Genomic DNA, 27,550 nt, shown 5'->3' on the forward strand with positions numbered 1-27,550 from the left:
CATCAATAGCATACTAAGGGCTAGAAGAGATGCTAATAAAATAGATGAGGATGAGGGTAACCTTCAATTAGAGCGCTTAAAAGGAACAGTCCATTCGATGTTTAAAATGAATAGGGATGAGCATGAAGTGAAGAACACTATCGTGGTTTCTGATAATGCCACCAGTCCTGATCAATCTGGTACAGAACCGGGACAACAAACAAACCCTGCGTCTAATACCCTACCAACATTGGAGATCCATATGTGAAGAAGACTGGAGCCGGGTAATCAAGAAAGCTCCATGGAATGGAATCCGGACTTAAAAGGATAAAATGAACTAAAGACAGATTTTAAAAAGAAAAGAAAAAAAAACACAAACTCTGAAACAAAACTTTTTTCTGCATGTGCCTGAAGGATAAAGCTTTCAGGACTCTTATAAAATCATAATGAACTGCAGACAGATTTAAAAAAAGAAAAAAAAAAGCACGAACTCTGAAACAAAACTTTTTTTTCATGTGCCTGAAAGATAAAGCTTTTAGGACTCTTATAAAATCGTAACGAACTGCAGACAGATTAAAAAAAAACACGAACTCTGAAAGAACACTCTTTGCATGTGCATGAAGGATAAATATTTAGAAAAAAATTTTTTTTTTTATTTTATTAACCAAATAGCTAAATATTATGAATTGTACAACCACAGAGATTCCCTAGTATTAAGGCCATGTAAGAAGGAAGGGTTGGAAAAAAAATATTGACCCCAATACTGTTTCTTTTAAGTAGGGGAGGTAATGTAACGAAGTAAGAGAGTGACAACTATGTGTAACTGTTTTAGATATATACTCTGTAAAACAATATAAAAAAAATAATGTTGTCACAAGCCCTATTAATGACCATGAATCAACTACAGTACAAATTTAGTATATTTGAATTATCAAAAGTTGTCCCCATTTTTATGTCTCCCCCCCCCCATTAGAAAGTAAGACGAAACCACTTGGTTTCAAGTTGTTTATTTAAGAACCTGAGAACTCTGTGTATGTTGGAGATTAATAACTGTTTGTTTGAAACTCAATCGGATATTTGAGGGAAGCGATTGTGTTATTTTTAGGAATGACGAAATCAACTCATGAATTGACAATTGAATATATATCTGTCAGTGAAATCATATCTGCATCGGATTCAGAGGCCAAACTTGAAGGCTGTTATATATATCCAAATCAGAGAGATAAAACAGAGAGAGACTGCTGGGAAGAGGCAGGGCTGAAGAAGCCGAGAATGCCAGAGCGACAGACTAGCAGATGAAAAGATAGATGCATAGAGCCGAGGAGCTTTTGAGACATGCGCGTCCACCCAGACCCCCAGAGACCAACACTCAATAAGTTTGAAAGCTGACGCCTTCGACATTGTTTGTAGAACGCTAACACATCGCTTCCTTCAAAGCTCTGAAAGAGTGATAAGAACTCTACTGTTTCATTTGAATATATTATGGTGTGTATAATCGTTTGTCCTGTTTTTCTTTAAACTACACCACAAATCCACGGCCCTCTTTCGACGACGTTCGTCGTTAAGAGGGTACACAACAAACTAGGTCCAGGACGTATAACTAGACGATCCACCGATAATTCAGTCACCACCTCATACCCGTAACTTAGACGGTCAAGAATCATCACCGGCAGTAGAAGGGTTCGGAGGTCAACGATCATCCGCAACAGGCAGGTGAAGGTGAGAGAGTGTGTGTGTGGGGGGGGGTGACACAGATACTACACTTTGTTTCAAACTAAAAGGTCAAATGTTGAAGAAATTGATGGGTATTTTTTTTTTACTTTCTTTCTGACTCAACACTAACCTTTAAAATGACGACTTTTATGGGTTGCGGGTATGCTGAAAACGAATATGTTTTAAATTTTGCACAGTAGTTTTCTGGTTATTAAGACTTTTATTATCCAATGTAATCCAACTAGTGGCTATGTTTTTTTTTTTTTCCAACTGAAAAGTACTAATATGTATGCGTGTTATAAAACACCCCCTCCTTATGTTAAGAGTGGCGAACGCCACTGACAATAAATAATGCATTGGAAAAAATGTTTTAATATCCAGAAAACTACTTGTCTGCGCAAAATTATTGAGTATTTTATTTCGGGTTGATTTATGGACATTTTTGTTGCGGAATCCAATTGGTACATCTTAGAGGGTTAACCAAAATAGCACCGTTTTATTTTATTATTCTAAGTATACAAACTTGTTACTTAGTTTTCTCATTAGCTGCTCCTTTTGGTTTTTGTGTTCATCAAGGTATTTTTGTTTAGTGCCACTTAGTTTTCATACCGGTTCACCAATCTCCGCGATCACTTCAAGCTGAGAGATCTTAACACTGCCCCTTTTGAATACATGTGGAGTTGATATAGTCACTCTATTACTAACCAACTGTGTTAAAAAGTAGTTAACCACCTCAGCAAAAATGACCTCCTCAGTGACATGCAATATGGTTTCCGTGCTGCTAGATTTACAGTGGATGTGCTAATAGTTATATCTCATAGGATTAGCAAATAACTTGATGGAGGCTTCCTTTTTAGGACAATTGTCCTTGACATATCAAAGGCCTTTGATACGGTATGGCATAAATGTCTACTCCACAAAATCTCTAGCTACGATATCGCCGGAAATGTCTTAATTATTAAATCATTTCTCTCTGATAGGTTCATAAGAGTAGTGGGTGATGGGCAGCTCACAGTATTAATGCTGGAGTCCCTTAGGGGTCCATGCTGGGTTCAACTATCTTTCTGATCTACATCAATGACTCCCAAATCACATCCTAAGATCATTTGTAGACATTTATGCTGATGACTCTACCGTCTGTGGCAACACTTCTGTAGAGTTGAATGTAATAATCAAAGAAGAAAGCGCCCTTGTGTGTGTATTGTGCGGTTATACAACTTACCTTTGGATGGGATCTGAGAGAGAGAGAGAAATTAAAGATGGCAGCCATGGATTTATAAGTTGTAGTCTCGTGGAATCTCACGAGATCTCATTTTCCACTGCACACATATGCAAATGGAATAGGGTCAGTTTTCTAATAAAATGCCTGTTGGCAAAGGGCGAACACGTGCTGGAAGTTGAGAAAGTTGACAGTGATGAATTCTAGCTGAACTTTTGCTTATTATTGTATTTATTTTATTTTATTAATTTTTATTTATTGTGGACAATTGTCCTCATATTTTCTTAGTTGTTTCACAATGTTTCAGCCAACTATTCCTCTGGCCTTCATCAGGTGGTAACCGCGACGGATAAGAACTCTGAATCTCCTGACTGCATTCACTGCAATTACTGCCTTCCGTAGTTGTTGTCGTGTCATCACGTTTTTGGCCAATTAAGCCTCTGGCCGGCTTTAGGTGGGATTGAAACCACTATCTTCAGACAATTCTCACCTAGAACCGTAGAGATTCAGTGTCTCTATCAACTGCGCCACGGGCCCTAAACAACAACTACAGAAAGCAGTAATTGCAGTGAATGCAGTCAGGAGATTCAGAATTCCTATCTGTCGCGGTTACCACCTGACGAAGGCCAGAGGAATAGTTGGCCGAAAGTCGTGAAACAACTAAGAAAAAGATGAGGATAATGGTCCGCAATAAATAAAAATTAATGAATAAAACTCATCTGAATGATGGATTCCAATTAAATATTTATTTTATTTTGTTTTGCTGTTTACCAGCCCATTTGACGGCAAGCTTTTTCAGTGTAATGGGGGACAAGTTTGACCTTAAATTAATACCAGAATTCGACGGCTCGACCCCAGTGCTTGACTGGGTGGAGAAGGTGGAACTGCATTGCCTGTTGTCTAGTATGAAAAGTATTGAACACGTGGTTCCTCTATGTCTGTCTGGCGGGGCTTTCACGGTATATCAACAGCTTAGTCCTGAGGAAAAACAAGATTATGAAAGGATCAAGGCAGCATTATACAAGGCGTTCGCTATTGAGCCCGCCACTGCTTGGGAGCAATTTGAGGCAAGAACTTTACATCCCGGCGAAACTGTCAACATTTATTTGGCCGAGCTGACAAAGTTGACAGTGTTGTTTGGTGGGCTGCCTGAGCGAGCCTTCGCATGCAAATTTTTGGCAGGGCTCCCAACCGGAGCAAAACAACTCCTGTGGGCTAATTCAAGCATAGCTTCATTGTCCCTTAATGACCTAGTAGACTGGGCCAGGATCGTGATGAAGAATACTTATGAGATGAGAGAACCGGTAGTCGCTGCTGCACAACCAGCATCGTGATGATAGACTGTCCCAGGGGCCCGGCCTCCGTGGTGAAGTTGTGTGTTATAGGTGCAATGGCCAGAGCTACATTGCGAGGAACTGCCAGCGGCGACTGACAGTTGTTCGCTGTATACGATGTAATGAGACTGGCCCAGGATTGTTTTGGGAAACTGGGTCGGGGACAAGGTGCCAGCGTTGACCTCTTCCCCAAACAGAAATTAGACAAGGCGCTTCTGACCATTCAGGTTTATATCAATGAGACATTGTGCTCAGAACTCCTTGACTCTGGGTGCTGTTGCACCATAGTGAGCGCGGACCTCTGCCGCACTTGAAAGAAGAAGACTACTAGAGTATAACCACCCTCAGTGGAGCGATGCGGACATGTTGCAGGGTGAGTGCTGTGAACATTCGCACTAGAACTGGAAATTTGGCTAATGTCGAAGCGCTGGTAGTACTCGAGAAACCGCTGAGATTTGACCTGCTTCTAGGCTATGATGCCATCAGAGTCCTAGGTGCTGCTCACATAACGCAGATGGGGGTGGTACAGTTTCAGGAGAAGGTTCGCGTGTGTGCTGCTTTGGAGATTGATCAGCCAGACTTAGTCGAATTTGACCAGCAGCAGAAGGCTTGGACAGCCGCATGGAAGTGGTTGGAAAACCAGGAACCAGCTAAACTGTGAAATGAGGTAACAGAGTACCATGTGCCCGACCAAATCAGGCCTGCATACGAAGAGGAACTTTGGGATTGGATCAAGGATGGCTGGTTAATTCCCTACCCCTATGAGAAACTTGAATCTCCCAGAGGCCTGATTCTGCTGATAGCGGTCACTCAGCACAACAAAGCAAAGGTGAGGCCAGTGATGGATTACCGTGAACTGAACGCGCATGCTGATGTGTTCATGGTAGATGCTGACGTTTGTACCAGCAAGCTACGAGAGTGACACCAGCAGGGTTCCAATGTGTCCCTGCTGGATCTAAGAAAAGCATACCTGCTGGTCCGAATCAGTGAAACAATGTGGCCATTTCAGATGATGGTGTTTGCTGGCAGGAGGTACTGCTCTACCAGACTAGGCTTCGGACTGAATGTGGCACCCCCAAATAATGAAGACCATCATTAACGCTGTGTTGTCACAGGGAGAAACAATAAAAGATGGGGCATTGGCATACCTTGATGACTATATGTGAATATGTCTTGGGCCTGAACGTTCGACAAGGGCGAGGGACTTTGAAATGGAGGCATGGAATTGCAGTTCCTGAAGTGCCCGATGTCTTCACGAGGCGAGCAGTATTCTCCCTATGTGGAAAACTTGTGGGCACCTACCAGTGTGTGGATGGACTCGTGTGGCAACAGGCATCATAAAAAAGAGGGCAAGCACAGTCACCAAAGGCTGGGATGATGAAATCGCCGACGATCTGTTGGTTTGCATGGTGAAGGAGACCATCGGAAGGGTAAAGCAGGATGACCCCGCCAAAGAAGACTGGTGCATGCAGGGAGACAAACTGAACGTGTGGGTGGATGCGGGCTCTCTGACAATTGGTGTGTTGTTGGAGAAGAATGGGGCTGCGATTGAGGATGCCTGCTGGTTGCGACCGACGAATGACGCTGCTCATATCAACCTGGCAGAGCTTGATGCAGTGATGAAAGGTATCAACCTGGCACCCCAGTGAAAATCAGGAAATTACGCATACACGGATTTGCTATGCGTGTACCACTGGATATCAGACACACTGATAGGCAAGACCAGGGTGTACACTGAGGCAGCCAGAGAGATGCTGATCAGACGGAGGTTGGAGACCGTAAAAAAGCTGGTAACAATGCAACCTGTCTGTGGATGCGGTACTGGTCACTTCACATTGCAATCTTGTTGATAGGCTCACTCGGGTGCCACAGAGATGGTATGATACCATGAAGAAGAAAGCAAAACCAGTACCATTATGTGCTACCTCTATTGAGGTGGCGGATGAAATTAGGAAGATACACCACCTCAGTGGATACCCAGGAGTGAGACGGACATGTTATTTTGTGCAGTTGTCCAATCCGTCGGTGTGCAGTGAAAGCTGTAGTCAAGGAATGCTAAACATGCCAGTCAATCGACCCCGCCCCGGCCAGATGGCGGAAAGGTCAGCTGGGAGTATACGCGATTTGGAGCCGGACTGGGTATGGACATAACCCACTACAGCAGACAGCACTTCCTCACCCTGATCGATTGTGGACTGACAAGGTTTGCAATCTGGCGCCCGTTAATAAGGCAGGATTCCTCCAGTGTAATCCGTGAATTGGAGTCCCTATTTTATGAAAGGGGGCCGCCTGAAGAGATCCTCACAGACAATGACATGGCCTTCTGCAGTGACGAGTTCAGACATTTCGTAGACAAGTGGGGGATCCAGCTCAGACACAGATGTGCATATGTACCGAGTGGCAACAGCATAGCAGAGCGGTGCCATCGAAGCATGAAGAGGATCGTGGCAAGAAAACAATGCACAATCGCAGAGATGGTCTATAAATATAATGCAACATCAAATGATGGCATGATTGCTGCAAGTGCACCCAATAATGCGATCCATTGCTATCGAGTGCACATCAAGGATGTTGGCGCCCGTCTGCCTGATCGGCAGGAAACCCGAGGGCCGTATGAGTTAGGGGATACTGTCTGGGTGAAGCCTCCTAATAATCGATACACCAAAAACTTTCAAAGAGGGCAAATCACTGGCGTTATCAGTGAGCAAGCCGTGCTAGTCAATAGTATCCCACGCCATGTGAAGGATATCCGGCCTGCCCTAAATACGAACCAGTTGGCGAGTAGCAGTAATGGTGAATTATCCAATGAGGACCTGTGGACCCGACCTATTCCTTATGATGGTACAACTGCGAACCCCGATGCTGATGCTGATAGTTTCAGCACCCCTGCTGAGAACTCCAATGAAGATGAAGAAGTCTAGTCTGATGGTATGACTGTATGCCCCAATGCTGATGCCAATGGTTCCGACATTTCTTCTGAGAGCTCCAATGAAGATGAAGTAGTCCAGCCAATCCCCCTTCGTAGGGGTGCCCGTAACAAACGACCACGTCCATCATGCCATATATGTGTGGTCTGGAGACCAGGGGGAGTGTAGAGTTGAATGTAATAATCAAAGAAAAAAGTGCCCGCGTGTGTGTGTATTGTGTGGTTATACAACTTTTTTTTTTTTTTTTTTTAAACATGGGGGTCACCACTTATCAAGGCCTGAAGGCCACTCAGGGATAAGAGTTATTGCGTGTACAGTAATCAAGGAGATAGTATTGTAGTAATCATTAGTATTGGGAGTTATGATAGTGTCTTACTTAAGGGGGCGGTTTGTCAGGAGTTTGTTTATATTGGACTTGAAGACGTCCAAGTTGTAGTCAGGTGGGAAACAGGCAAGCGGCAGAGAGTTCCACTGGTGTGCAGTTCTAAGAAAGAAGCTTTGCTCATGGAATCTATGTTTGGATTTAGGCACAGATAAAGAGTGGGGAAAATTATTGACAGTAGTTTCAGCCAGACAGGTGTTTCTCGTGAAAGATTGGCGAGGGGGACCAGAGATTAGAGCTCAGACGAGCACCTGCCATGGAAATAACAATAAAATAAAGACAGGCTCGCAACGTCTCTTCTGTAGGAGAGAGGTTGCAGGGAAGAGAAAAGGGCATCCCCCACTAAACCACGAAGTCTATTTTGTACTCTGTCAAGGCAGAATAGGCTGTTTTTAGCAGCTCCTGCCCAGATGTGGCAACAGTACTCCATCCTTGGACATACTTGACTTTTATACAGATAGAGAATCACATCAGTAGTGAGATATCTTCTGGAGCGGTAGAAGGATCCCACCATTTTCCCAGCATCCCTGGCAACAGACTTGATGTACGTGTTCCATTTCAGATCAGGAGTAAAGGTCAAGCCCAGAAGCTTGTCAAAACATGGAGCCTCTCCAAGATGAGAGCCATCCATTTCAATTGATGCCAGATGGTGATCAGAGCGTTGATGATGGAAAGATAGAAGCTTGGTTTTGGATGCATTAAAAGTAACCAGCCACCTCTTCCCCCATTGTACCACACGCTCAAGATCAAAGGAGAGAGAATTAGAGAGAACTTTGTCATTTACGGCCTTTGATGTGTTGTCATAGATGGTCGTGTCATCAGCATAGATGTCAACGAATGATTTAAGTATTTGTTTAGGGAGATCATTGATGTAGATCAGGAAGAGAGTTGGGCCCAGGATGGACCCCTGGGGGACTCCAGCATTAATATTGTGGGCCTCTGATTTCTGCCCATCAACCACTACTCATCTATGCAAATGGAATGGGGTCAGTTTTCTAATAAAATGCCTGTTTGCAGAGGTGGTGGGCAGAACACATATTGGAAGGTGAGAGAGAAAGTTGACAGTGACGAATTCTAGCTGAACTTCTGCTTATTGTATTTATTTTATTTTGTTTTGTTGTTTACCAGCCCATTTAACAGCAATTTTGTTCAAAGTAGAAGCTGATTTATGAAGAATCAGTCTTACTCTACTGTCCTAACAAGCCTGATCCAACAACGGGACAAGATCAAAATAGCTGGAGGCCAGATGAGATGTAGGACGTTCTGGAACTATCAATGACCTTCTCCATATAGCGTATGGCATTTCTAAATCGTCGCTTATGACCAGGCTCAACGTTGCTTAGTTTCGGTGATCTAACAAGAACCGTCAATGTGAATGTATATTAAAATAAATCTCTCAGTGCGTGTCATCTATCCTTTCTTTTGGATGATCAGATGATCAGATGTCGTTCTGCTGAGCGAACGAAATATAATATTGTTTTTTATTTCGAAAGAAATATTTGTTTACCTTTCACCTAAAAATGTTAATGTTTTTTTTTTTAAATGTAAGCAAACTAATGTTACTAACATTTATGTCTGTTTGATGCCGACATACACACGATGCCAGATAGCCCATATATACTTAATTGGTTTTAAATTTAAAGTTGACAGTAACGAATTCTAGTTGAACTTTTGCTTATTGTATTTATTTCATATTGTTTTGCTGTTTACCAGCCCATTTAACTGCAACTTCAAAGGCTGTAAATAACCAAGATCTCTCTGATTCTCTCTCCTCTGATCTTGAGTATGTGCTGCAATGGGGAAAGAGGTGGCTGGTTAATTGTGATGCATTTAAAACCAAACTTCTATTTGTACATCATTAACGCTTTGATCCCCGTCTGGCATCAATCGAAATGAATGGTTCTCGTCTTAGGGAGGCTCCATGTTTTAACAAGCTTCTAGATCGGACATTTATTCCCGATCTGAAATGGAACAGGTACATCAAATCTGTTGCCCAGGTCGCTGAAAAAATGGTGGGATCATTCTATCACTCCAGTAGATATCTCACTGCTGATGCAATTTTCTACCTGTATAAGAGCCAAGTATGTTCAATGATGGAGGTACTGTTGCTACATGTGGGCAGGATAAACTGCTACAAGCAGCATATCCTGCCTTGACAGAGTTCAAAATAGACCTCATAGCCTAGTGGAGAATACTCTTTTCTCTTCCCTGCAACCTCTCTCCCACAGAAGGAGACGTCTCTGCTTTATCGTTATTTTCATGTCAAGTGCTCGTCTGAGTTCCAATCTATGGTCCCACCTTGCAAACTTTCACGAAGAACACTTGTCTAGTTGAAACCACTATCAATAATTCCCCCCCCCCACTCTTTATCTATGCCTAAACCTAAATGTAGATTCCATGAACAAAGCCTCTTTCTTAGAACTGCACGCCTGTGGAACTCTGTTCCATTTTCCTGCTTTCCAGCTGACTACAATATGATTGTCTTTATCCGTGTCTAAACCTAAGCATAGATTCCATGAACAAAACTTTTTTCTTAGAATTGCATATCTGTGGAACTCTCTTCCATTTACCTGCTTTCTGGCTGACTATAATATTGTCATCTTCAAGTCCAATGTAAACAAGTTTTTGATGAGCCCTTTCCCTTAAGTAATCCAATTTACCAAATTTCCACTACTAACAATTACTACATTACTGTCCCATTGACCACTGTCCACTTATTAACCTTTATCCTTGAGTGGCCTCTGGGCCTTGATAAGTGGTGGCTCCTTTATAAAAAAAAAAAATCCCCAAGTAATAGTACTTATGTGAAAAAAAAAATGGATTGAAACTTGGCATGCCACATTGTCAGTCCATATCATTAACCACTTAGCTACCATCACCTCCTTGATGCTGAGGAAATAATCTCTGGTCAGTTATGATGGTTGAAATAGAATTCTTATATCCGTCAGTACCCTATTTATTATTCTCTAAAACTCATGAGAACCAAACCCCTGTTCTGGATTCAACAAATTAGGCATAGAACTCTTTTATGTTTCCTATAACCAATGTTTGCTTGCAGGCAATTTTAATGGTGGCTTGTATTTAAGGACATCTTATGTTGTTAACTACATACTATTTCTATTTATTTTGTTTCAACTGTGGCTTACTTTCAGACTCTTTCAGATCATTTTGCCAGACCTCCGCCCCCTTTTTTATTATTTGCACTCCAAACAAGGCACAGTGCAATTTTAACATGAAGGGCTACTATTTAAATAGTAATATATATATATATATATATATATATATATATATATATATATATATATATATATATATATTTGTGATCAAAGTCACAGGGATACTATGTAGGGAGTTGAGCAGCAAGATTTCTGTTCATGTTACACTTGAACTTCTGAATGTCAGTACAGTCAGGGAAGCAGGGACCCGGAAGGAAATTCCAAATTTCAGTTTGAGGGAAAGAGCTATTTGAGTAGAAGGCTTTATGACATCTAAGGATCTCTACAGTGTAGGGGTGGAATTTTACTCTTTGTCGAGAGTATCTATGATGTAGGGATACAATAGCTTTGAGTTCATCAGAACATATTGCATTAAAATACTTGTAAAATAAGCACATTTCGGTGATGAGACAAAGGATGGAGTTTGGTTGATAGTGCAGAACAAATCAGGTTGGCGAATCTTTTTGAATCCTATCTCTAATTCTAATCTAATATTCAATAAGTGGAACCTTATGTTTCTGAATTTTGGAGATGAGGATTATTTGGATTACTGTTCTTATCCATAATATTCTCACGTTTCAAATACCATTTTGTTGAACAGGAATCTTTCTATCAAACTCCAACAATCTGTATTTAATCCACAGAATGGCATGCTCTTATGTCATCAGCCTTAACCAAGTAAAAGTTTGCTGAGCTCCAATCTATGATCCTCCCTTGCCAAACTTTCACAAGAAACACCCATCTAGCAGAAAACACTATCAAAACACTATCACTAATTTCCCCCATTCTATATCTGTGCCTAAACCTAAACGTAGATTCCATGAGCAAAACTTCTTTCTTAGAACTGCACGCCTATGGAATTGTCTTCTGTTTTCCTGCTTTCCAGCTGACTACAATATGGTTGTCTTAAAGTCTAACGTAAACAAATTTTTGATGAACCGTTCCATATAAGTTAACAAATTTACCGAATTTCCATTACTAATATTTCTATATTGTCCAATTTCTACTGTAGACTTTTTAACCCTTATCCTCGAGTGGCCTATTGGCCTTGATAAGTGGTGATGCCAATGTAAAAAAGAAAAAAAAAAGTCTTTTAAGTAATTTGCATTTGCACTCTTAGTGCCATCCACACTGAGGGTTGAACCATCAAACTCTAGAAGAGTATCGTGTAGTGCTAAATTTTATTTAATACTTTATTTATTAAACCATGGGTCGTTACAACAAACTGCTGTAGGTTGAAGGTTCAATCCTCAGTATGGGCAACACTAAGAATAAAAATACGAGTTATTTAAGACTTTTACCTGGTCATGATTGATGGAATGTAACCTTATTTTTTTTTTTGTTCATAAAAATATGCTTTTGTCCTTTTTCTGATGAACATCAGTTTTGAATTTTTCAAATATCATCCGTATTAAAAATCGTTATGAAACTTTGATATTTTCAGCCATAGACTAAGAGGTTAGGAATTTGAAGATCAGTTTTTTTTACAACAACAACAACTAAAATGAACCAGAATTCCAAAAGTAATGTTGAAAAAACATGAAGTTATTGCATTGTACTTTTTTTTCAGTTGTTGCTTTTTATTTATTTATATTCGTATTTTTATTTATTTATAAGTTTTTATTTATATTTTTGTTTTTATTTATTTATAATGTGTTTTTATTTGTATTTTTGTTTTTATTCATTTATATTTGTGTTTTTGAAAAAAAAAAATCAAATAATTACAAAACAAAAAATATTTTTTGTTATCATTTCTGGAACCTGGATTTCATTTTGTGTTGTTGCTTTTTTGACTGAAATAAAAACAAAAGCAAAAACAACTAATATCTTTTTTAAGCAAGTATGGCTACATCGTATATATGTTTGAGAATATTTTTCTTTTATTCACCCTAAGCAAGGTATATGTACACTGAGGTATAAGGGGTTACTGTGAATTAGAGGTCAGATTTATAAGAGCATTCTAAGTGGGGAGTTGTCCAGCAAGTTGTCACATTGGTACAGTAAATTCCAAAGGCAAGCAGTTCAAGGAAAAGAACTATAAAAGTAGAAAACTTTCCATCATTTTGAGACCTCTACACTGAAAGGGTTTCAAAAACATCCTCATCAGTTCATTTAATTTTTTAATCCTTTTCTTTTCAACAATGTCAATCAACTATTCATACTTGATGCAGGATTTGTTAAAATTCAATTATTTTATTCTAAAAAATACCTTGCAACACACTTGCCAAGTTTCCTCATGTCTGTTGGCCGCAACTTTGTCCTGACTGACCATGACTATGCTCATGACATAACCATTCTTGGAGATAACTTTGCAGACATCCAATCAGCCGCAGACAAAATACACCATTTCGCATCTAAGGTTGGTGTGAAGGTAAATGCTATGAAAACAAAAATCATCTTCACAGGATTCCTTCGCTCTGAGGAAAGTATGATTCTTCTCAACAGGCAAACCCTAGAAAAGGTTGATTGCTTCAAATGTCTGATATTTGTCATCGTGGGTCAAATGTATGATGATCATGATGTCCAAATCAACAATGTCCAACATACTTTCAATCGCCTACAATCCCATCTGTGGCCTCGTTCCAAGATCACAATTGGCACAAAAGTCTGGATTTATCAAACACTTGTTCAAACAATCCTTCTCTATGGCTGTCAGATGATCTGATCGATGAGAGCTGTGGATCTCAAAAGATTGGTAGTGTTTGATCTATACTGCCTCTGTCGATTTCTGTGGGTTCACTGGCACCAATTTGTCTCCAATACCCAAATCGGGATGAAAGATAATCCTCCTTAACCAAACTTTTTTAAAAAGGAGAGTTCATCCACAAAACAACAGCTCCAGAACCACTCAAAGGTTGCCGAAGACACCCGGGTGGCCAGCTGAAGATGAGATGACACACCATCAAACCCGATGTCAGACCTAACTCTTGTCCACAGATTTACGGTATTTGCTGCTGGTCCAGGGACTGACTGCCTATAACTATCTTGGCTGTTGTAAATGCATGCGTGGTCTACATTCATCAAGAGTGTAACTTTTATGATTGAATTTTATCAAATATTTTAGCCACTGTCCAGAGGACCTTACGAAAAAGGTTGGCGGTTACATCGGCTTAAACCTTGTGCAAATAACTCTCAAAAAGAATATGATGATGATAATATTAGTCTGAAGAATCCAAATAATATGATCAGTTTGTGCAGTTTGAATGTTAGGAGCTTGTGAGGAAGATCAATGGAGATTGTTGAATTTCATGAGACTAGCAGGATGGAAAGATAAATCTGTTAAAATGATCGTGAGGGAGAATGCAAGATATAAGTTGTTATTTGAAATGAAAAGGTGATGTTGGCATTTTTATTGCAGACGAATAAGTTGACCCTTAACAGAACCATTTGTTGGCTGTAAGTGACAACCTATGATGCTTGAAAGTAGGATTCTAATGGCTGAACAACAATTATGACTGTGCATGCTGAAAAACTTGTCAGAAAGAAGAAAAAAAAGATGCAATTATTTTAGAATGTAGATTGAGGGATCAGTTTTGCATATAAATTTAATGTAAAATGATCCCTTATTTTGTTGTAGTTTTTTAAAGATTTTTTTTTGTTTGGGGTGGAGTTGTTTGCCACTCGGATCTAGGGTTAATAATAGGGTTAATAGTTTTTTTGGGGGGAGGGTTACCATTTTTTTTACTCAGATCTATGGTTAGTGGTAGGGTAAGTAATTTTTTTCCTTTTTTTTTTGCTGTTCAGTATGACTTTCTCCCTGCAAAAAAAAAAACAAAAAAAAAATGCACAGAATATATCTTCCATAGTAAAAATATTTTGGGGTTAACTGTCCTAAAAAGCTAGAATGGCTCATAAATGGATCATTTTATGTTAGATTTCATATAAACTAATGGAGTAGCATTGTGTAGGTTGAGAAATTCATGTTGATTCCAGATTTTTTTGCCATTTATCGCTCATATTCTTGCTCATATTCCTGAACAATGGATGAAACATGGACACATCACTTCACTCCAGAATTAGATCAGTTGTCATATGAGTGAAAGCAGTAAATGAAAACAACCCAAAGAGACCAAAGATACAAACATCAGCAGGCAAGATTTTGGTCTCTGTATTTTGGGATGTGCAAGGTATTTTGTTCATCGATTACTTTTGAGAGCTATCAATAACAAATATTATCTAGCATTATTGGTTCGTTCGAAGGAAGAAATTGCCAAAAAAACATCAACAAATAAAGAAAAAAGTTGCTCTTTCACCAGGACAATGCACAAATTGATCACAATGATGTCAAAACTTTGTGAATAGTATTTTACTTTACTTTTGCAGCTTGCTTGTTCTCCTGATCTGGCCATCAGCAACTATTGGTTATTTGCAGGCCTCAAAAGAATGCGCCAGGAGAAGAGAAATAATATTGGAAACTAAGGTGTATTTTCAAAAGATAAGTCGTTCTACAAAAAAGATATCAAATTCTTAGAGAATCAATGGAATCCATGTATCACCTTGAAAGGAGACTACATTGATGAATAACATTATTTTACATAAAAGTTATTTTATTAGTTGAGTCCCACATTTATTGAGTAACATATAGTCATTTCTCTTTTGCTGACTGAATGTATGAATCAAATGATTATTGTTGGTATTTGTTTCCCTGATATCTTTCTAGTTAGAATTTTTTCTAGAAAAATATGTGGTACTTATGCATGGGACCACATTAAAGTTACTAATACCACTAAGCGAAAGTGTTTCTGTGGAACAAACTTTATTCAAACTTGGCACACCTAGTTTGTTAGTCGGTGTCATTAACCACTTAACCACTATCACCTGCTGTTACTGTTTTCAGGGTTGTATTCATGGGACTTTGAACACTAGACTTAGTTGTCTTCACTCTGAGTGGAATATAGATCCCTTCATTTTTTTTTTGTCTCCTGTCATATAGCAAAATCACACTAACACATCAGTTTCCATTAGATCACCGAAGTTAAGCAACATGGAGCCCGGTCAGTACTAAAATATGTGACCATTTGGGGATATCAGGTGCTGTATGTGCTCTCCACTTATCTTGACATTGTTTCCAGTTGTCCTGAACCAGTTGTCCTAGCCGCTGAAATCAAGCAGTGTTGACTTAAAAGAGGAGTGGTTATGGATTGCGCAATCCTAGCTTCACTATTCAGCATGTATCATCCATCATTTCTCTAGGATGATCAGGTGGTCCTCATCATTCCAACAGACGAACATCCTGTAGCTTTCCCAGGTTAATCTTGCATGTTTCGGTTCATCAGGAATGTTACCTTTCCACATCTGTTTTTGACATTCTCTGTTTTCTTTATGAATTCCAGTCAAGTTATGGTTAATTTCGTTGAGTGCTTTTATTTATTTTACATTGGTTGTTGTGCTTGAACCTAAAAGCTGTGCTTTTCGTATTCTGTAAAAACTATGAAACAAAATCCTACCCCTTCACTGTAGAAATCTCCAGATTATGAAGAGTTTCTATTCTGATAGCTTCTTTCCTTGAACCATTTTCCTTTAGAATTCCTTCCTTGCTCTTTGTTTTTCAAATTGTACAAATATGCAGAAGTTTAAATGTAATGTGAACAGTTTGCTAATCAGCTCCATCATAACTGTAAAACCTGTCGGATGAGATACTTCTTTATGAAGGTCAATATGTCTTGGTTGGCAGAGATGTTGAAGGTATCAGAATTATAGAACAAGATGGTGTTGGCATCCTAATTGAATCTAATTGATTTACTCTTTCAGTAAACAGAATTGTTAGGAATAAGAATAATGTAGCTTTTAAATGCTGCAAAGTGTAAATATGTGATAACACTTGCTCCCCCCCCCCTCGACACTATTTTCAACTCTAACACTGTTTCCGTAGTCTTCTTCTCTTTTCATTCTGGCTGTGTCATCGTCTCCCATGCATTTGGTGGCTGCCAAGGAGATGTACTGGCTCACAAGTCTAAAAAATAAAATAAAACACACACTTTGACACATTCTGTAATAATCAGTTGCACTCTTGGCGCGTTTGTGACCCCATCGACCTTCTAAACGTTAACGTCCACATCTACGTCTACTGTCGAGACTGTGTTTGTCAGTCGACATCAGCTCATTTTGAACTGTTCTAAATCACAACTTGCGGTACACTGTGTCAAACTCACAACTCTCCTCAACTCTTTCGTCAACTGTCACAAACCCAAGACTGCCTGCAAACCATCCCCAACTGTCATGAATTATCACAAAACTCATTGACACTCCTAAAGTTGCCTATAAAACTAACACTAATTGACTTATTATCTGATCCTTTTGTCCCAAATCAGTGCTACACCTTGATTAACAATCCCACGTCAGCTTCCTTTTTTGTGCGTTGGTTAACAACTTCCTCTCCATTGTTCTGCTGATAAATCAACCTCCTTTTGTTTTTTCTTTTTACTTTCTAACACCTGGGTGGGGTGGGAGTGTCAATAGTATCACAAATATACAACTGGGAAAATATTGCTCCCATTATCCGCTTGTCTATGATGGCAAGACATGTAGTTGGTTTTATGTGCAGGGTATCCAGCTCCCCAAAATGGGTTACTCTAGATAGAAACAAAAATAAAAATTCTTTCCTCCTTATTAAGAACATTTCACTTTGATTCAACCTGGAAGTCTGGAAAGTGTCGACAAAATATTGCTTTCATGAAGTAATGTTTGATTTTATATAGCGTCTCCTCAGACATCAATGATTGCCTCTAACAGAGAATTTACAACGGAAATGTCCGAGTTGCTTTTACTTTTCAAACTGGTATTCTTATATTCTTGCAAATTATGGTTTCCCTCTTGTTTTCCACCCATTTCTCAGTTTTTTACAGATTCAGTTTTCTTTTATCATATTACTTGGATTATCAGACTACTATTCTCATCTTAAGCATTATTTTCACAAGGTTTTGGCCGATGTAACCGTTGACCTTCTTGAGGTATATCTTATTGAACTTGAGAATTTGCATAGAATTTCAAATGAAACATCACTCGGCTAGCATACTCTTGTTTCATCAACTATAATTGGGTAAAAATCTTAAGTAATTTGCATTCTGAGTATCACTTGCACTTAGAAATGAACCTTCAACTTGCAGAAAAGTGTCACTTACAACTGACGTTTACCAAGTACTGTATCCGTCACACTACGGGTTATTGCAGACCTTACTACTTATCATTATAGATTGTTATTTATTACTACAGATATATATACATGAAATAATGAAGTACAGGTTGTTTGATACTGTAAATAAAAAGTCCAAGTAAATATTAGTATCAGTATTTATAAGACGATCCAAGGCAGATAAAAAAAACTCAATATGCGAGACAAAGCAATAATATAAATGGAAATGTTGAGTTAAATTAAGTATAATTACAAAAAAATTTATTGTTTGACAAAGGAGTGCAGATAATTATTAAAGTCTTTTTCTCAATCCAAGGATTTTCAATAAATGGCTTATCTCATGAGAGGAAATGTTGTTAGCAAAATAGATATGGGTAATTATGAATTTTGTTTATGAGCACACACGCACATATATATATATATCTTGCTTATTAACATACACTCAGACACATAATTTTTTTATTTTTAATAGTTGTAACTTTACTTGTAATTAATGGTTCCCATATTGTATTAAATTCTATATCAGGTCTTCTTGGTAGGTGATCGCCGCCAAGCATATGAGCTGCTGCTTTGAATTGTCTTACTCTCCACCGTTTTTCTCTGTCTATAATTTTACCTGGTCTTGTAAGGGTGGATAGATTTTCAATTTCCCTTTATATATGGTCAGCCATATCCGACTTTTCAATCTCTTTATGTATTATAACTTTTCTATATTCTTCTAACCTTAGATTTAGTGGACAATATGTTTCTCCTTTGTTTCCTACATTCATATGGAATCTCATATGCACAGTAACACTATCCACTATGACTATGCAATTCCTACAGTTACATACCTTGAAAACGGGGCTAATAAACTTGACATAGTGATATGGGACAAGAAGGAGAAAGAATCAACCTTAGTAGAAGTTAGGTCTCCCAATGATGCTGGATTAAACTGAACTGAGAGGGAAAAGATAATGAAATATCAAGGTCTTATGTATGACATGAAAAAGGTCTTATGTATGACATGAAAAAGGTCTTATGTATGACATGAAAAAAAACTGCAATCTTAGGAACATCTCTATCATTCCAGTAATTATAGAAGCAACTAGACTCATAAAAAAGAATTTCATGTGCTAACTTTGTGTTGTGTATAACTATTCTTACAAGTATTACATAGGAGAAGAATCTTTCCTTTTAGATGGTTTATGAACCAGAGTCTCAGTCTATCTTTATATTATTCATGGCTGAGTGAAGAAGAGATAAATTCCTGTTTCAGTCTGCTAAGCATAACTGCAAAGTGAATATAAATGCTTTCAACTGGAATTAGAAATTTGTTTGTAAATTTCATTTGCCAGTTTGATCACGTTCGCATGTATCAGTTTTTATTAGATCATTAAAGTTAAGCAAGGAAAACAACAGTAACAATTTGGGATTCGCATTTTTTTTTTTAACCTGACTTTTCATCTTTTAGGTTGGCAGTAATTTTTGCAGGAATTCAAAGTCGATCCAAGTTGTTTATTGTAAAACTTTTTGGTATATCAAAATCAATACAGTAAAGTAACTCAAAACATAATTAAAAAAACATTAATTACCGAATCGTTTATTGAATTGAAGTTTCTTTTTAATAATAAACCTATAAATGTTTCCTTAAATTACATTGGCTGCTGTGATTTCATTCACTGTGTTTTGACACTGTTCGCCATTTTACGTAAACTACCCGGAAAATTCAGGTGATGGTACAGTTCTTATTTAGTATAACCATCTTTTTAAATTTTTTTTAGAATTATCTTTTTCTTTATTTTTGCTGAGGCAAGGGTATGGGATTGCTATATATTCACCTGTTATTTCAAAGACTCTAACAGAGATCTTTTTGGGATTATAACCATTTTTTCAAGTGTACTTATTTCACCAGGTAATCTTTTAGTTCTTTTTATTGAGAGCAGTGACTTATAATTACTGGAATGATTAAAATCTTCCTAAGATTCCAATTTCTTTTCATGCCATACATAAGACCTTGATATTTAGTTTTCTATCCTTTTCAGCCCTGTTTAAGCTGGCACCATTGTGGACACTAATGTACATTGGAATATGCAGTTGTGTTCAATCAGAAGTTATCGTTCTTATTTTTTGGTTCTAAGCATATTTACTACATCAATTTTATATTTTTATTATTTTCTAAGTTTGTTTCTATTACTGATAATAATGCTTTGTTATTTTACCACGCAGTGCTATTGCTGCATTGTAGCAATGGCTTAAATGACTTTGCCAAACAAATTTAGGACAAATTGTCTGAAGTAGGTCTTCATTGTTCAATGGCATCCAACATAGTGCATGCTAGTTGGTAAAACAAAAGAAAAACAACTGAAAAAAAAAACAAACATTAAATAACAGTTGTGAATTATGCAGACAATGTAGGAGCAAATCAAATAACTTCACATTAGATATTTTAAATTTAAAATAAAATTCTTTTCTTAAAAATTACTGAATATAACTGGAAAACAATGAACAAATGGTTGTATTTATCTTCACATTATATCCACAGAGCTTAAGATATACTAGCAGGACTACCCGATGTTGCCCGGTGTAAAAGTGTAACATATGTCTATTAAAACCTCTACCTGTCTCTATCCCGTTTCCTCAATCCTCTTTTTCTCCTTTGCCCAGCTCATTCCTCTCTGGATATATATATATATATATATATATATATACACACACACACACACACACACTTTTCTTTTATATAATAGGTTCCTCAAGAAATGAGTCAGCATTTTTTTTTTTTTTTTTTTTGAATCGGTAAATAAAATGCCTGACCCCTGGCATAACCTAGCCCAGTTGACTCCCTAAGAATAAATATATTTTTAATTTTTAGATATTGTTCAATTGAGGCAATACTGATAAAAAAAATATACCGACTTTGTAGGCATTTGTTTTATAGTTTTTGACTTTTAGCTGGACATACAAACATACACACAGACAATTGCTCTTTATATAATAGATGTATAAACTATCTGTATTTACTCGGTGTTGCCCGGAAGTGAGAACCTACAAAAAAAAAAATAACCTTTAAGAATATTATGTGTACAAATTTTTTAACAAAGTTAAGAATTGTTTTAATTTTAAAAAATATTCGAATGATAGTAAATGAAAATGTGCTTATCAAAATTATAAAGAGATGAGAAATACAGAACCCCCCCCCCATGATCTTGCGTGCTAATTTTAATATAGAGGCTCACTCACCATCATATTTGGTTTAACGTTCATTTTACATGATATCGTGTGTGGGATGACTTTTAGAAATTGACTTCACAACTAACCTATTTCTGGTTAGGTCTTTATTTATCCTTCTTTCTTGCAACTGCATCCTTATCACTCCCTTCCATGTTTTCTTTGTCCTTCCTGGAGCCCTGCAGTCTATGAAAGTTGATAGGGTGCCTTGGCACATTTATAAAAGAACATGCTTGTGTAAGTAGCGAACTACGTCACATGATGACCGTTTTCTTTTCAAAAATGAAAACGCTGCATTCTTATTTCAAACAAAATCAATTCCTGTTTGTAGCCGTGAAGGACGTCGTATTAATGCAGTCAAGTTATGAATTTTTCAATATTTCTTTTCTAGATGCAAGTGCTAATATTATATTTATTTCAGTTTTTAATCTTTATTTTTATTTCATTGTTTTATTAATTGTGTAAATGGTTTTCTCGTGGAAAGATGTACCGAATCTATCTGGCAAGTTTCATTTGAAATCGAGCATAAATAGATCTGAAAATGCTGATTTCTTAACCCCCCCCCCGTCCGTCGACACGTTACTATTTATAAAAGAACATGCTTGTCTAAGTAGCGAACTATGTCACGTGATGACCGTTTTCTTTTCAAAAATGACGTCTTATTAATGCAGTTAAGATATGAATTTTGTAATATTTCTCTTCTAGATGCAAGTGCTGATATTATATTTATTTCAGTTTTTAATTTTAATTTTATTGTTTTATTAATTGTGTAAATGTTTTTCTCTTTGGAATATATATTTTATTTATTTATTTTTTTTATCATAGATTTTTTCTTGTCTATAAATGTTTATATTTTCCAAATTGATAGCATAACAGATTTTGCAATTGTTTTCATTTTCAGTTGGTGGGAGGGAAATCTTTCACCTAACCCCCTCTTAAACATACCAAATGGACTTTTATAAGTACAATACTTAATGTTTTTTTTTTGTTTTTTTTTAATGGAGTGTAGACAATGCATTGTGGATGCATTATCGGCAGCTCCCGTTACTCTCGCTTCTCTTTATTTGTCCCTCAGTCCTCATTTTTAATGAGTGATTTTTCTGACAAAGGGAGAAGAAAAATCTGTTTTCTAGGTTGGCAGTATTTTGCGTGAACAGCTGCCAGGGATATCGGAAAATTTCTATGTCTATCTTTGTAGCCATGTCACTAGTAAGGGTGCTGGAGGTAAACATTTTATCTGGGCTGACGTTATCCGCCTGATAGTCAGGGACCCGGACCTTTGATTAACCACTAAGGAGGCTGTCCTATCAGCAGGTGCAAAGTACTGGGGCTGCTGTATTGCCATTTGGTGAATGGATTCTGAACCATGCAGTAGCTTCTAGTGGGGCCTCTCGATGCCATATTAGTGGGTAATTGTTACGGCTTTACCTTTTTATGTGCTACAAAAAAAAAATTCTTCATTTCTATTTCTCTCTTACTTTCCCTCTCTGTCCTGCTTCAGGCATGTCTGTTGACTTAGTCCACAAATCCCAAAACACCATCATGAAAAGTCTCAATAAAAAACATGATTAAACCCGGATTTCCAACTTCTAACGTAGACCTCCACTACCAGGTCTCCTTCTCTAACATCAGGGGTCTACGTTCTAACCTTCTAGAGGTTGAAATCCAATTACAGGAGACTAAACCAGACATATTATTTCTAAGTAAAACTGGCATTGGACAGACCATTTTCCTAGATGAGTTCGTAATTAAAGGATACTCTAATTTAACTTCCAAATCTGACCCAAAAGATCGCCATGGGCATGGAATATGTGCCTATATAAAACCTGGCTTTCCATGTGGTAGGGCATATCCAGAGAAGATCCTAACTTACCCTATATGTGCTTCTGGGTTGCACTAGCTCAAACTACTGCATTTATATTTACTCTCTATCACCCCAACAACAGCAGAGTTACTATCTTTAAAAGCATATCTGAGAAAATTGACCACACCCTATCTGCTGATCGTTCAACTAATATTCATGTCTGTCGAGACTTCAATGTTCACAATGTTGAATGATTAACTCACTCGAACAAGATTGATGATGAGGGGAGGTTCTCCATTGTTTATGACCTCACTCAGATTGTTCACGAACCCGCTCATGTTCCCGATACTGACGGCCAGTATGCAAGTCTCCTAGACCTCTTTCTCACAACTTGCCCTGAACTGTGTTCAGCTTCTGTTCTGTCTCCACTTAGATCTTCCGACCACTCTGTTGTATCAGTTAAGATAAAAATAAAATGTAATAAGTCCCCAGATGTACCTTTCCATCGTACAGTATATCGATACACTATGGCTGACTGAGATAGCTTCCACACATTTATATCAGATCTACCTCTGCAATCCATGTTTAAAAAGGATGTGTCGTCTATAGTATCAGACCTGACAGAATTGTTAATTGTAGGTATAGACCGTTTCATACCCTCGAAAAAATTCCAGCAAAAACCTAACAGCCAACCGTGGTTCTCTCCGGAATGTGCTGCTGCCATTGCGCATAGAAATCACTTTTTCCATTGCTTCCAACGTAATAGATGTACTGAGACTAAAGCCGCTTTCAGAACTGCCAGCAATCACTGTAAAAATGTAATAAAGAACGCAAGAGAGTTGTATGCTCAGTCTTTCAAGTCCAAAGTAGCTGAGCAGCGGCTTGGTTCCCACCAGTTTTGGCAAATAGCAAACAGAATCCTGAACAGAAGCGTGTGCTCTATCCAACTCTCATAAGTGGACCTGAGGTAATCTTGTTTGCCAAGAACTTTGCAGCTAATTCTAACCTTTGCGACCAAGGCTGCCAACCTCCAATATTTCCTCCTGTATCAGAAAACATGCTATGTGATATACAAATATCTGTATGTGATGTTTCCAAGCTAATCAAAAACCTTGATTACAGTAAAGCAACCAGCCCTGACGGTATTCCATCAACCAGAACTTGTGCCCATCCTTACAAAACTGTTTAAACGTCTTAAGGAGAATTGCTTCCCGTCACCCTGGAAAATCTCATCAGTATGCCCCGTATTTAAGAATTCAGGTGATCGCTCATCTCCCTCACAGTACAGGCCAATAAGTCTCCTGTGCGTCATGAGTAAGTTGCTGGAATCTGTGTTAAATAGAGAAGTAATCAACCATCTTAGCAAAAATAACCTTCTTAATGACATGCAATATGGTTTCCGTTCTGCTAGATCTACAGCAGATGTGCTTACAGTTATATCTCATAGGATTAGCGAATATCTCGACGGAGGCTACCTTTCTAGGGCAATTGCTCTTGACATATTAAAGGCCTTTGATAGAGTATGGCATAAAGGTTTACTTCACAAGATCTCCAGCTACGGTATAGCTGGAAATGTCTTCTCAATTATTAAATCATTTATCTCTGATAGGTTCATAAGAGTAGTGGTTGATGGGCAGCTCTTAGTATTAATGCTGGAGTCCTTCAGGGGTCCATCATGGGCCCAACTCTCTTCCTGATCAATATTATTGATCTTCCAAATCACATCCTTACATCATTCGTAGACATCTATGTTGATGACACTACTATCTATGGTAGCACATCTAAGACCGTAAATGACCAAGTTCTCTCTGATTCTCTCTCCTCTGATCTTGAGCAAGTGGTACAAAGGGGAAAGAGGTGGCTTGTTACTTTTAATGCATCTAAAACTAAGCTTTTATTTTTACATCATCAATGCTCTGATCCCCAACTGGCATCAATTGAAATGAATGGCTCTCGTCTTGGGGAGGCCTCATGTTTTGACAAGCTTCTGGGCTTGACCTTTACTCCTGATCTTAAATGGAACACATACATTAAATCCGTTGCCAAGGCCGCTGGAAAAATGGTGGGATCCTTCTATTGATCCAGTAGATATCTCACTGCTGATGCAGTTAGTTCTCTATCTATATAAGAGCCAGGTACGTCCAAGGATGGAGTACTGTTGCCACATCAGGGCAGGAGCTGCTAGAAAGGACTTATCCTGTCTTGATAGAGTCCAAAATAGACTTCGTAGCCTTGTGGGAGATGTCCTTTTCTCTTCCCTGCAACCTCTTTCTCACAGAAGAGATGTTGCGAGTTTGTCTCTGCTTTATTGTTATTTTCATGGCAGGTGCTCTGCTGAGCTCCATTCTATGGTCCCCCCTTTGCCAAACTTTCACAAGAAACACCTGTCTAGCAGAAAACACTATCACTAGTTTTCCCCCACTCTTTATCTGTACCTAAACCTAAGCATAGATTCCATGAGCAAAGCTTCTTTCTTAGAACTGCACTGCACTGAAATTGTCTTCCATTTTTCTACTTTCCATCTGACTACAATATGGTTGTCTTCAAGTCTAACGTAAACAAGTTTTTGATGAGCCGTTCCATATAAGTTAACAAATTTACCGAATTTCCATTAACAGTTACTATATTGTCCAATTTCTACTGTACACTCTTTAACCCTTATTCTCGAGTGGCCTCTTGGCCTTGATAAGTGGTGATACCTACGTAAAAAAAAAAATTAAAAAATTACCTTCAACCAATAATATGGATGCACTTATCAAGTAACGAAAGTAGTTCTGAAAATAGTGAGCAGCTAATTTATCTGAATTCAGATCCGCTTGACAGTGATTCTGATGCTATAATAGTAACCTTCCAACTGATGAGGTGTCTATTGAAAGCCAACCCGCAGGCGAGAGTATGCATGAGAGTGAGGCCTGCGTCATCCTTCTTCAAAGAAGTACCCAACAGACAGATACTACTCCACTTTCCTGTTCGTGATCATGAGAACAGGGGTGAGTGTAGGGAAAATCGTGGCTTACCTGACTAGCATGGGTGTCGTGTTTATTCGCTTAAGGAAAAAAATAATAAAAGAAAAGAAAGCTAAAACAGTGATGTCGCTTTTATATTTGGTGATCCCATATGAGTAACGCAAACTAGATCATGCAAGATGCATAAAAGAACCGGTAAAAGGAATGACTAGTGAGTTGAAAGACGCGTGTTATGTGAACGGACGTGTGTATTATCAAGATTATTGAAGCTGACTCAAAAGATTGTACGTAGGACAGAACACAACTTTACAACTCCACTGAAATCAATTTTCAAACTAGAGTTTGTTTATGGCTGCTGCTGATACTATGCTCATTCTAAACGATTGACAATAAATGTAAACAATATTTTTTCAGATAGGGTAATTAAAAATTGCAACCACGAAAAGATAAAACAACGTACAATTATGTTCTGAATTTTTTTAGATGAAGGTTAATAAGTTGTATTATTTTGACTACTGTTTTCACCTTGAATTTTATTCAGTCAATATTTATACCAATGTAACCTTCACATGGACCGGTGGTCTAAAGGCTAAAGTACTAGGTAAAATTTAGTTGGAAGTGACACTCTGCTAGACGTTGAAGATTCAATCCTCAGTGCAGTCAATACAACAAATACAATTGCACATAAGACTTCTAGTCAGTTATAGTTGGTGGATTAAACCAGAGAATGTATAGAATTGCAGAAGATAGGAACTCGCGATTTCTGGAAAATTTATAATAGTGTAGTGAATAAAGGCCACTCAGTAATTCTCCCACCATCCAACAACCAGAAGGTTGTATGCACGGCAACTGAAAAGGCAGAACTACTTGCTTGGCGATTTACCTCTAACTCCACCTTAAAGCCAACAAACAACTCCCTCCCAAATTTCCCCATGCTGACAGAAACCACAATTGATGATCTAAAAATCACTTCTTCACATGTCCACAAGGTCATAAAAACTCATACACCTCCAAGGCATGTGGGCCTGATCTCATTCCTGCTATACTAATTAAGAAATGCTCAGCTGAACTAGCTTCAGTACTTTCTAAACTCTATAACAAATGCCTTGCCAAATCCTGCTTCCCTAATAGCTGAAAGATGGCCTCTGTAGTAACCTTGTACAAGAATTCTGGTGAAAGGACTGACCCTCTCAATTATTACCCTATAAGTTTCCTCCCCCTCTTCGCTAAAATCTTTGAGATGCTAATCCATCAAGTACTAGTCCACCACCTTGCAAAAGCAAATCTTCTTTCTGACAAACAGTACAGATTTAGGAACTGTCGTTCTACTGCACATATTTTAACTCATCTCTGAACGCATATACCATGCACTGGATAAGGCTGGTGAATTCAGGGCTGTAGCCCTCGATATATCCAAGGCCTTCAACAAAGTCTGGCATGAAAGGCTGCTAATGAAAATGAAATCATATGGTATAAATGGACAAATACAAAATATAATTAGATCCTTCTTAGACAATAGAACCATCCAGATTGTCATTGATGGACGTTCATCCAAACTGCATAACATTAATGCGGGAGTATCTCAGGAGTCGATCAGTTGACCACTATTATTCCTGTTATTCATCAATTACCTCCCCGATAAGATTGAGTCCAAGATGGGTATATTTGC

General features: G+C 38.2%; 2 protein-coding genes across 2 annotated transcripts in view; both read left to right on the forward strand.

Annotated features, from left to right (window-relative positions):
* Positions 1-27,550, forward strand: part of LOC145284936 (cyclic AMP-dependent transcription factor ATF-7-like) — a 122,004-nt gene that overhangs the window by 12,039 nt on the left and 82,415 nt on the right. The window lies entirely within an intron of this gene.
* LOC145284681 (uncharacterized) lies at positions 13,006-13,434 on the forward strand. The gene has a single exon (XM_080133577.1). It carries the CDS (start codon positions 13,006-13,008, stop codon positions 13,432-13,434), a length of 429 nt encoding a protein of 142 aa, XP_079989703.1.

The sequence above is a fragment of the Euprymna scolopes genome, chromosome 9, assembly GCF_053919585.1.
Source record: "Euprymna scolopes isolate OS-2025 chromosome 9, ASM5391958v1, whole genome shotgun sequence".
Classification (NCBI taxonomy): Eukaryota; Metazoa; Mollusca; class Cephalopoda; order Sepiida; family Sepiolidae; genus Euprymna; species Euprymna scolopes.

Bases quoted from the DNA above. Each gene is read 5' to 3' on its own strand.
- LOC145284681 (XM_080133577.1), top strand. From the start codon at position 13,006: ATGTCTGTTGGCCGCAACTTTGTCCTGACTGACCATGACTATGCTCAT.